Source organism: Rattus norvegicus, chromosome 3, assembly GCF_021556685.1.
Source record: "Rattus norvegicus strain SHRSP/BbbUtx chromosome 3, alternate assembly SHRSP_T2T, whole genome shotgun sequence".
In the NCBI taxonomy this organism is placed as follows: Eukaryota; Metazoa; Chordata; class Mammalia; order Rodentia; family Muridae; genus Rattus; species Rattus norvegicus.
The window spans coordinates 46,646,684-46,659,449 of NC_141536.1; the positions used below are offsets into that span (position 1 = coordinate 46,646,684).

A 12,766-nucleotide genomic window follows, 5' to 3' on the forward strand; every position below is an offset into this window, starting at 1 on the left:
AAGAGTTAAACTTGAGTTTGTTTGCTTCTGACCTCTGACTTTAAATGTCATGTGCTCTCTACTTTGATAAATAACTTTTGAGATCCAGTTTCAGTGTCCCACCTAGGTCTCATTTTCTTCTCTGATCAGTCTTGCCTTAAAGCACAATTATGTCCTCCGTAAACTGAGATACTGGAGTCTTTACTAACAGACATAACTAATAGATTCATATCTGCTTGGGTTTCCATTACACTAGGATTAGGAAAAAATCTGATATATGTGCAGGGAGGCCTAGGTCCAGCCTGTGTATGTTCTTTGGTTGCTGGTTCAGTCTCTGAGAGCCCCAATTTCCAGGTTAGTTGACACTGTTGGTCTTCCTGTGAGTTTCTATCCCCATTCAGGGCCCTCAATCCATCCTCCTATTCTTCCATAAGAGTCCCCAAGCTCCATCCACTGTTTGGCTGCAGGTGTCTTTATTGTCTGAATCAGTTGCTGGGTGGAGACTCTCAGAGGACAGCTACCCTAGACTCCTGTCTGCAAACATAACAGAGTGTCATGGTCTTCATGTGGATCACAAACAGCTGGAGCAGGGGCTATCCCCAAAGCTGATACCTGTGAGGGGGGCTAAGTGCCTCTAGGTGGGCTGCTTGGTCTGATCTCAGTGGGAGAGGATGTGCCTGGGGCTGGAAGGGGGTACTTGCTCAGAGGAGAAGGGAAGGAGGGACAGGTTGAAGGAAGATGAATAATAAGTGGGATGTAAAGTGAATAAGTAATAAATTAAATAGATAAAAATAAAAGACAACAACAACAAAAAAAAATCTTAAAGCAGGTGCCACACTGACCTCACTCTTTCTTTGAACAACGAACTGCTTAGGTGTGATAGGATATGGGACCTTGTCATAAGCTAACACATGAAAGCTTGGATGCTTATAAGGTTAATTTGTTTTGTTATTGCAGGAAAGAGTACAATGGCATTCTTCAAGTTAACTTTTTAATTATTAGAAGTGACGATATTATCTTAAATTCTGGACTTTTTTTTTTTTTTTTTTTTTGGAATGAGAAGATTCCGAAGCACCCGTTGTCTGGAAACACATTTGAGAAATCCCACACTACAGTTTTTGGCCAGTCTGTATTGCACTTGTTATGCTGTTTTTCCAACTTAACTAGTTCATGTCATTTGTTTGACCATGGCCCTAATATTGCTAACATTGTTTCCACATCTTCTTAAGTGTCTCAGTTTCTATATATCTACAAAGCAGTGACTACTTAGAAAGGAATTTTAAAGAGATATATAAAAGTTGCAAGTAAATTTAGAGCTGTCAACAGGATGCCAATACAATATGAATAATAATAGAAGATTTAACTCTATTATGTTGACTTTACTTATGATAGGAAGAAATAACAATAATAGTGTGCTTTGTTACCATAGAAATATGAAAGGACATCCTTGGGGATGCTATCACAAATGACATGGATATTTTCTCATCTTCAAGTGACAGGTTGGTCACTTCCAACATAATAAATGCATAAATAATTATTTATGTATCTCAATTAGTAATAGGTTGTGTGCAAGGAACAATGCAGTACTACCTGTGGTAATTACAGTTCAGAAAAAAGTCTTTATTAATTCAAAATTTGCAGTGGGTAGATTAGGGGCCGAGGTCAAATTTATCTCTTTATTGTGGGTTGTTTATACAAAGACTTACTGGGCAAATATACTAACTAAATTGTTTGTAGAGGAGTTGCTTACTTGACAGTTTTAGAGCCATGAATCCCTAACATTGCAAGTGCACTATAAGCAAAAGCTAGCTGGGTGTTCGGATATCATAAGTACAAATCATTTTTATCTATGCTTTGAGGCAGGGCATTGGACAGTGCCTCTTTATCGTAATTTAGGTGGCAATATTTATTTGAAAAACAATAAAAATATTGTTGCTGTGAGATGCATTATTTCATGTTAATGTTATTGTCATCTTGGAGTGCTCTCCTTTCCATCGGTTTGCACACAGCTCAACTTAGTGGAATAAGTGCAAAAGAAAAGGTCACGGTTAGGAGGAAATCCCAATTAAACCTCTAAAATTCTGATATGCACATCTGTTACATTTCTTTAACAATGCTTTATAATGTAAGGGTTGACAGAAAGCCAATAAAAATCCAAGTATGACAAATAGCTTGGGATTTACCTCAAAGTAATAAATAATACCAAGTTGGTTCAGTTTTGGTCAATCTAGTCACAGAAAAAAAGTCATTGTAGCTATCTTTGTTAACCTGTTTCCTTAGGAGGTTTTCAATATCTCATGGTATTGAGATAAATGTCTTCCCACTGTCAGAGAGAAAAATACGCTTCAAGGTGCACAAAATTGCTGAGATGTATAGTAAAATGACGTCTTACCTGAGTTACCTTCTCTGTCACGTTGTGTGTCCTCTCTTTAACCTTGGGTGCAATAATAGTTTTGTCTGAAGAAGGCGGGGAAGTATTCTTTTTCTCAGTTTTGACATCTGAAAAGTTCAGAGTGAGTTGCGGGATCTTGTTAATGGTGCTGTATTTGTTGAGGTTTGAATCTGATGTGGATCCCAACAGGCTTGACTTGATATGATTGAAAGGTCCTAGAAATATGGGAAAGTATCTGTAAGAATAGTATCCAGGAGAAATATTTAAAAAAAAAACAAAAAGAAATAAAAAAGATGGTCTCGAATGCCTCACTAATGATCCATGACTGGTCTGATTCCCGTGACAAAGTGCAGTCAGTTTATGTGTGAACAGCTTTTGCCACATAGAAGGACAGGTGAGAACCAGAGGGAAAGTTTTGGTACTGGAAGTGTAAGTGTCAGCTTCTGCTCGGAGTTGGCTTCTTTTATTAAAAGCTAAGAAAAATAATAACAGAGCAAAACAAAAATCAAACAAATAAAAACCCTGTATACCCTGCTATTGGATGGATTCTACCTTAAGTCTTTCCCATGAGGTTTGTTTCCCATCCTGGGGGTTACTTCAGGAAGCAATGGCCAGGTTTAAATCATGTTGGTAATGAAACTATGAATGTTTAATTTATACATCCCTGGTTTGAGTTACTATCGCTCGTATGTCACTGAGAAGTGACAAGCCAGTTGCTTTCTCCAGGTCTTCTACTGTGTCTGTGAAATGATCCATGGACTTTCCACGAGATATTTACTTAGATGATGTTGAAGATGACAATATGCACATGTGGCATAGGCCTGCTCTAAATCTCTGTTAAAATCTTTAGAATTCTTTCTGGGATCTTAAAATCTTTTATTTTTAGTTACATTTTTTTAAATAGAAAAATCCTATAACTAGACTACAACTAGACCACACAAGAATGTTGCTATGGCAAGCACAACTTAAAGTAGGCACAGTCATAGTTAAGAAACAGAGCATGTCTGAGTTGAAAGCTCCCGATCACTGTCATCATTCTGTTCTTACAAAGACCCCTCGGAAGAGGACAAGCCCCCTGGTTACCTTGTCAAAGATGAGGAGTCTAACCAATGCCATATTCTTCAGGCACGCATCTATGGTTTGCTAATTGTGGTGTCGAGATGGAGTCTGGAGTTCTTATGTGCTGGATTTGTTGCTTACTCTATGTTATCATTCTTAAAACTTAGCATCATGAAGACTTGTTTAAGATTTCAAAGAACACCTGTGGTGCACAGTATGTTTTTGGTTGAGAGAGCAGGGTGGGAAGACTCTCTTTTAGTTACTTCTGCCTGTGTTATTATCTGAAACTTGCTCTACCATCACCATCCTCTGGTGTCTCCAGTTAATGCTCCAGGGTAATGTTTGAAGCAAGTTAATCTCAGGGCTATCAAGGGCTAAAACCAAGTGGTCTTCAGGCTTTCCTCCTTCCTGGGCAGGACAGACATTTCTTGGTGCCCACTACATTATGCCCAGACTGAACTGTCTATTCAGCTGTTATCTTTCAAGGGTCATAAAATTAAAATTTGACTCAGTAAAGTGGTGGTTACAGAAAAGGGAAGGAGAATATTACATCTTTATAGTATAATCTTTAAAAAATAAATATTATAATAAAAAATATGGGACTGATCATGCATGCCTGTAGTTGTAGCATTTAGGAGGCAAAGGGTGGGTAGATCTCTATGAGTTGGGGGCCAGTCTGATCTATACAATAAATTCAGGCCAGAGAGGGTAACATTGTGAGACATTGTCTCAAATGAGAAAACAACTTGACTCTTACATTGTATTTAGGTTCAAATAACTCAACTCACTCAGGCCTAACATAATGCTAAGAACAATACCCACCATTTCGATCATCCATTTACTATTATGTAAAATAGAAACATACAGTTTTATTTATGGAAGTTTATACCATTCAAGTTATAATATTTGAGGTAATTAAAATGTTTATCGTTAATGAATACTGCCTGTCTTGAGGTGCATTTTTCCTGCCTGGCTGAACTTCCCCATGATGAGGACCTAGCCCATTTAATCAAATAATTCAAATGTTTGCATGCATGTACTTATTCTCATAAGGATATACTCTTATATCTATAAACTACGGATTGAAATAGGATCTAAGGAGGCATCAAACTATTCAAATCTTCTAACCGTAATGCTATTTTTCATGCCCTTTTGAAGTTTCTACCTTCTGTTCTTATTTATTTTATGATATTTTTCTCAGATCGGCATTTTCCTGTTTTGTGTATTTATTTTTTGCCTACCTATCAGGCACATTGGTTAAAATTTGTACCATGCATTAGGATTTCAGTCATCTTAGACATTGTCTTCTTCCTAACTGTATTTTCTTTCCTTGGGTAATTAATCTGTACTTAGGGGTATGAAAAAGTCATAAATGGTGACATTCATGCAGAGAGTGCAGTATTAAATTCTTTAAATTTCAAATTCAATTTGAATTTGTTTCTGGAACATGCTCTCTCATGCTGTACTTCTGTACGAAATTGTCTATGTAGCTCATCTAAGATGTTAATAGGCCAGGAAGATGTTAGTGTAGTTTTATTATCCTTATGGCTACTTCTGGTCACTCCATAGAATTAGCTATATTTATGGTTATAGAGTATTAACTATTGCTCCCAAGGGACATTCATTAGGGTCCCTATTGGTTGTTAGAAAGATGGAAAATTTTGAATATCACAGTTCTTATTCTCACTTTGACAACCCAGTGAATGTGTTCGAAGGTGCACCCAGATAGTTAAAATGCTTGTAACGATCTGAACCTCTGATACATTCCCAATAAACAGCACAGTACATTTTGTAGGGTTGCAGTAATATTAAATTTCTAGAGCTACCCCTTTGATGAACATGTGAGATTAAACACTGCTTGAATGCTCTCACATAATTGTATTGGAGTACATCACTATTTTAAACAAATATGTTATATAGAATGACATCTACATTTTTGTAGCATTTGAGTGGCCGACCCAGCATCTTTGAGTTCTGATGGCAGTCGGTGTCTACACCTGTCATGTGTAAATATGAAAAATATGACCCATGAGTATTCTTTGATAACTGGGAGCACATATTAAATTTCCAGGTAACCACAGGAATTATACTAAGGTTCTGAGCCAAATGCCTTTTTTTAAAGTATTTTACATCATTATCCCTTTCCCGATGTCAGAGTTCCTGTGCCCTCGTGAAAGAACACTACACCCTAAATGCTAAATGTCTGATGTGGTTTTTGATGTCAGTTTGCTAAGAATTTAGAGAACTTCCACAAATTCTTTACTGTTTATTATTTATTTATTTATTTATTTTAATTAATTATTCTTATGAGCGTGTGTGTATGCTTGCATGAATGTGTGCGCATGCGCATGTGTGCATGCGTGTGTGTGTGTGTGTGTGTGTGTGTGTGTGTGTGTGTGTGTGGTGTATGTGTGTTTAATGTGAGGGGATCCAACTCTGGCCACCATTCTGGGGCAGTAAGTACTTTACCTGCAGATTCATCTTGCCAACACTTCTTCCCATTCCTAGCAAAGCGTGTGATTTGCACAATAGGTTTTTAACACGAAGATAAAGTTGCACCTTCACATTCAGTAGGTTCCTTCTGTCCAATTCATTGTTATTAGACCACATAGAGAACCATTTTTAAAGACTGCTTAAAGTAGAAGACACCTTGTTAGAATGTCCCACTTCCTAAGATCCCTTTCAGGTTCTCTTAGTTTCTCATTGTGTTGAGCATTTAAAACACTCAAAATTTTTGTTAAATGCCAATTTATTATTATTCACTATGCCTGCTCTCCCACTTTACTGTTTTTATATGGGACAGCCAATCATGTCCCTAGTTTCTCGAAAGCCAACTTTTTCTACTGAGTTTATTGAATTACAGCCTCAGGATATTTATATTCAAACGAAGATACATACTATTTGACTATAAACTACTTTGTTTGCCTTTGTGAACCCTTTATATTAAAGGTAAGAGGATCACGCTATTTCTTTTAGGAATGGTTAACAAGCTCTGAATTATACTTCAGGAACATCAAGTAAGTAAAGAAGAAAAGAAAGACATACTTGTGAGGAAAGGATTACCGTGTCAGCTATTGCTGAGAACTCTGATAAAATGTCTTACTCAGGTGTAGCCCTGAACTTGCTGCCTCTTTAGGGTCCTGATTTTAGTGTCTCTTGTTTAATACTGAAAACAATCTCCGACACAGTAATTTCAGTTTGCTTTGGACTTTTGGTCTGAAAGAGTTAAAACTTTCTTTTGGATGAATATATTTAGTGAGTTCAGCATAACAGTATATTTAAAATAGTTTATGTGCCCCAGTCAGATAATACATTCCAAGCTTATTTTCTCTGTATAGCAAAGTACAGTGTTCATCTTTCTCTTGACTTTAAGTCAAATATTTCCACCTACAAGTCTTTTCAATTCTGAAAGAATATGGTTCTCATAGAGTTCTCTGAAGTCTATACACAGTCCAATGGAATAAATTCCCAGTGCTTTAAGGCAGGAATTAACAATACCTTTGTCACCAATTCTAAACGTAAGCTGACAGGATATGAGGTCAAAGGGTATGAGTCAAAAACCAGAGATTAAAATATAAGGTTTCCTACCTCCTAGGTCTACATTCAGAGAGGCCTTGGCTGAGGACTTAGAGGTGATAGGCAGCCTCCCTGATACTGATCATGGGCAGATGGGATTTGGGACTCTAATGAAAGAAAGGAGATTAGCCTGAAAAACAAAGTAAATTAATTTAAAGAGAAGGAGCAGGCAGAAATAAAGGGACATGGTAGATTCAGTCGAAGAGAATAGAGGACTCAAAAGTGTACCAGGAGACTGGCTTTCTTTGAGGGTGGGTGGCAAATGGGATAGCAATCTGAGTGTGTCCCTGTGCACTTACACGAGAGAAAGCGGGTGGTCAGGTAGATCGCACCAACCATCGGGTAAAATTGAGTACAAGTTCCTGGTGACACAGAGTAAGCTATGTTTCTAAACTATGGACAGAGATTCAGCAAACTAGGAAAAATTTTACATTTTTGTAAACACTTGAAATATATATGATAAGGCTATTTAAATTTATCAGACTAAGGTAATGCTTTATTTATTTATTATTATTGTTGTTTGTGGTGGTGGTGGTGGTGGTGGTGGTGGTGGTGGTGGTGGTGGTGGTGGTGGTGGTGGGGTGTGTGTGCGTGTGTGTGTGTGTGTGTGTGTGTGTGTTATGTATTTCCGGGCACACATGTCAAGGCATGTGCATATGAACACCACAGGACAGTTTTGTGGAATTGGTTTTCTCTTTACATGATTTAATATGGTTTCTAGGCCTCAAACTCCAGTTTGTCACATTTGCATTTTCTGGCAGTAAGGGCCTTTGCTGTCTTGTTGAACCCCTACTGTATTTTTTGGGACATCGAGTTTATTTTGATTAAATTTAATAAACTGGATTACTAAGACAGAAGATTAGCATTGGAGAAAATGCCAGTGTAGCATTAGCAGTGAAGCTTTGCTAAAGAAACCTGTGAATAAGCAGGAGCCAGTAAGTGTTATTGCACTCAGAAAAGGACATAAGAAGTGCACATCACGTTATCTGGATTCAGTAGCTACAAATTCTGCTCCAGTGTGTACGTGACACGTAACTTGCCAAAGCAGACTGTCTCCACTAAGAGTCAATTTGCAAATCCTGATAAGGTCATAGGCTCTGGGTAATGGCCAATGCAGAGTGTGAGAAACAAGTTCTCTCTCTCTCTCTCTCTCTCTCTCTCTCTCTCTCTCTCTCTCTCTCTCTGTCTCTCTCTTTCTCTCTCTCTGTGTGTGTGTGTGTGTGCGTGCGCGTGCGTGCGTGTGTGCGTGTGTGCCCCTGCCCACAGGTTTCCTGTCTACAGTGGAGCTGGATGTTCTTACCAATCTTGAGGTTCTGACTCGTGATAACTTCATGGACTAGTAGGAAACCGGTAAGTATGGAATAGAGATCTGGGCTCTTATACACAATATAGGGGCACCACTTTATCAATGACTTACTAAATAGGATGAGTAAATGTTGACTCTATGAAGTAGAATGTGGAACAGATAAACAAACCACTGGGAGGGGGCTGATTTGTAAGTTTCTGAAGTAACATTAGAAACCCTTTTCACGTTCTCGAGATATTGCCTCAAATTATACTATCTACCCATAGTATGCAATTTGTATGAAGTAGCTTTTCTTCTCCTACAGGGGTTGCAGTTTCTAAAAATAACACTTAACTGTTGTTTAAGGTGTCAGAGCACTAAGGAAACTAACTGAAGGGAAACAGAATTCACCTGAAGAAAAAGGTTGGGTGGAAATGATTTAGTTTTGGAAGAAAAGGCTGGGCACTAGTTTGCTGTCTTTTTTGCTGGTAAGATTTTATGTTTCTTATTCTAGCAGCCAGAGAATGTATCTCTGTCCACCGGGGAGGACATTTCCATGAGGGGAGGAAGAATTTAGGCTGGTGTTAGTTTTTTGTGAAATGGGAATTAAAACAGACTTCCCAAGATAGTTAATGTATGTCCTCTTCTGAAAATAAAGATGTCTGTACTCCTTGTGCAGAGGGATTGGGCAGCACCTGAGCTTTAAGGGGAGCAATCAGGCAATTCAGCAAATCTTTTATCTGCATTACAAGGTTTTTCACACTGTTTTCTAGGGTGGCCTTCAATTGGAATGATATGTTTTATGCTGAAAACAGCACAGAGATGTATTTCTCCTTTATAAATATTTTACTTATCAAGGCTTAGAGTTAGCATTAATTTATTTTACAAGCACACTTGATGGGTCATCTTGTTTGTATTTGTAGTTTTATGAAAATGGTAATTGTAAAACTCATGTGCATCTGAAATACATGCACACACATATTCATAAAACGAGTTGGAGTTATCTGGATTCAGATCTCTGTCGTAAAACAGAGCGATTAGAGTTAAAAGTTGGTTTAATGTAATAGTTAATATAGTTAAAACAAATGGCTTTATTTTCACAAAGAGATAATTGGTGGTAGGTTCTTTCTCTCTTTCTTCCTTTCTCTCCCCCCAGCCCCACTGCCTTCATTTCTTGTTTGCTCCACATTTGATCAGGGTTCACACATGCAAGTGATCTATCTATCACTCAACTATATCCAGCCTAATTTTCAAATGATTTGAATCAAACTAGATTCACTTCTCACTTTAGTTTTTTTAAAGTGTCACTGAAAAATCAATATCTACTTGTTTACTAATATTATGCATAAGTATTTCCAGGGAACACACAGGCAGCAAGACTTTATGTTCTTTTTGAGGATTCATTCTGAATTGTCAACTAAAATGACCACCTATGTGGTATCAGTTCCTCCCTTTCAAAAGTCACAATGGACAGACCAAGGCAGAATAACCATGTAGATAAAATCCCACTGCACTATTAGAGATCTCCTGCACAGACCTTTCTGGAAATGTTTACAAAATGATAGACAAGGAGAGGAAAAAAGATCTCACAATCTCATTTATTTCCAAATTATACTGGGATTCTGATCACATATCATCTACAGTCTCTACTCCTACTCATTCATCAGCAAGTGGCAGTTTCAAATTAATTAGGAAAGCAATTAAGAAGTCAATACACAAAGCCACACAGTGGTCTGATTACTAGTGACATGAGAGAGGTCAAGACAGTAAGTTCCCGAGTAATAATGGTGACTGGTGGAGACATGATCATGCAACAGGCATGCAGAAGATGGATCACTGTCACCATTTAGACACCCACAGCAGCATGCATGGCCAAAAGTCAAGCCAAACGTTTTGATCCTTGCATCCACTTTAGTAGCCAAAATAGAACTAGACTTAATTTAGCCAAATCCAAATTTATCCAGAATATCTCCCAGTTAAATATTACCCTGTGGTTGCTGTAAACCATGCCAGCGGTTAGAGTTATATAGAGTACAATTTATTTTATTTATTTATTTTTTTTTCAGAGCTGGGGACCGAACCCAGGGCCTTGCGCTTGCCAGGCAAGTGCTCTACCGCTGAGCTAAATCCCCAACCCCTATAGAGTACAATTTAATGTGGTTGAAATACAATAGAGGAAAAATAGAGAATGACCGTCATGCAAGCACAGTATACTACTACAGTAAGCTTAAAACCATACCCCCTGCCATCCAGGAACGTGAAACTAGTTTTAAGGAAACAAAAGAGGAACAAGTGAAGTGATTCTGTTATAGAGCTCTCTGATCATTTTATTTAATCCTGTACTCAAGAGAAAACAAATTCCCTGAAACAGATCATGTGATTCTTTTACATTAGGATATATTTATCTCGATACTCGTTTCTTTCCATATATTTGTGAAGTGTTCAACTGTCAATCATTACATTCTTGTTTCTCAGGATAAAAAAAGGTGTTCATCATCACATTGATGGCACAGCAGAGAAAGTAATCATGTCTCCAGCAAAACCAAGCCATGATGTCTCCACCAGGCACCTGGAGTAGCTGAGGGCAGCATGGAGATGTGGCATCAACAGGGCATACAGCAGGCAACTTAACATGCCAAGTAGAGGGCACTTTAAGCACCAGAGGGTGAAATTTGATTTTATACATTACCTTTGACATTTCGACCATTGTCTGTTTTGAGCATATAAGGATAAAAGAGAGAGAAATATAAAAAAGAAGACTAAAATTATGTTAAGTACACCAAACTAGCTTAGTAGAAACAGTCAGAAAAACCAAAGTACAAATATAGAAAATGTTACAAAGCATTAACAAGTAAAATGCACAAACTGAATTGTCAGCTATAATAAACATTATAAAGAAGTGAAATACTCATGTCACTTAATTTAAACTGTTTTAAGTTACAGATTTTTAAATTATAGCATTTGGGGGGAAAGCTCTGCACAGTTGCTGAATAGTTGCTGGGTTAACTTGCAGCATTGTCAAAAGCCAATTTTTATGTCTGTAGCTTGTAACAAGTCAAAGGAAAACCATGTAACATTTTGCATGTCAAGTATTTTTCTACGTAATTAAACCTTAGCATGTTAGTATGGGGAAAAGTTTCTTAGACAATGGATTACTAATTCAATTTGGATAGTTTAGAACATTTTTATTAACTGTCCCCTTATGCTTAACTGTTCTTTACTGTGTACCTTAAAAATATCTAACTGTATTTAATGAGTCATTCTTAGGAAAAATAATTGAAATATATCAACAGAAGCCTTTATTGTAAAGAAATAATTTACATGTTTGCTGTGTAGCAGCATAAAACCTATAATGTTTATAAATTTGTTTATATTAAAACAGCCTGTTTTTAAATCTTGGCATATAGTGCTTTCAGATTTATTTTGAGAGTAGAAATCTAATGTTTGCTCTGTGGTACTGAAAATGTATATTAATATGTATTGCCAGGTTTGAAATACAGAAGCTTAAAATAAATGAAGTCATAAGAAACCATTCAAGTATATACAAGGTTTGAGAAATGTATACATTTGTTGCCATCTATCTTATCACTATGCATATTCATATCTTGGGATACCGCATAATTGCTTCAAAGCTTTTATTGAAAGTAATTTCAATACTATGGTTGATGGAATTGTTAGAGGAGACATTGCCTGGATCAGAAGTGTGTTAATAGAATGTGACTTGTAATGGCATGTCCTCTTTTCTTTTAACAAATCACAGAAAAGGAAGCATTGAACAAGATCTTGTTTACACACAAATAATTTCACCCTCAGAGTGGCCTAAAATCATTAGTAAAGTAGTAACTGTTTTGCAAGTGGTTAGAAAAATTTACAAATGGAGCTGGAGGTTAGCTTGGAGTGGGATACTTGACTAGCATTTATGTGGCCCTGGTGTGACACCCCCAGCACTTTTGGAAACTACTAATAGAATGTTCTACACACACACACACACACACACACACACACACACACACACACACACACACTCATGCACCCACCCACACACGCACGCATGCACACACTCACAAACCCATGCATGCTTATTCATTAAACCTAGATGCTCTAAAGACAAATGGCAATGAAGTTAGAGTAGAGTTAGTGAAGCTTTGACACTGGGACACTGGGGAAGAATGAGAAACTTGAACACTGAAATAAACTGACACCTCTTTCTTATTTCTCCTATGCCCATCAGTGGTTTTATTTAATATGTTTATGTATGGATTGATTGACTGATTGGTTGATTGATTGTTTGGCTAAATGGTTCCAAAGTTAAAGTACACAATACCTGGTGTCATTTACTGATGGCAGCATCGTAGTGCCAGTGATATAAAGTGCAGAAAGCAGAACAGTTAGACTCTTTCATAGTGTCTTGGCAGACTAATTTCAGGTTTCTTGAATGTCATGATAAACTAATTGAAGTTTATATTTTCCATGTC

General features: G+C 37.3%; 1 protein-coding gene across 1 annotated transcript in view; it reads right to left on the reverse strand.

Moving 5' to 3' along the window:
- Kcnh7 (potassium voltage-gated channel subfamily H member 7) overlaps window positions 1-12,766 on the reverse strand; it is a 479,251-nt gene that overhangs the window by 126,983 nt on the left and 339,502 nt on the right. Inside the window, 2 exon segments of the mRNA NM_131912.1 lie at window positions 2,372-2,586; window positions 10,981-11,001. Coding sequence (NP_571987.1) covers window positions 2,372-2,586; window positions 10,981-11,001 — 236 coding nt within the window.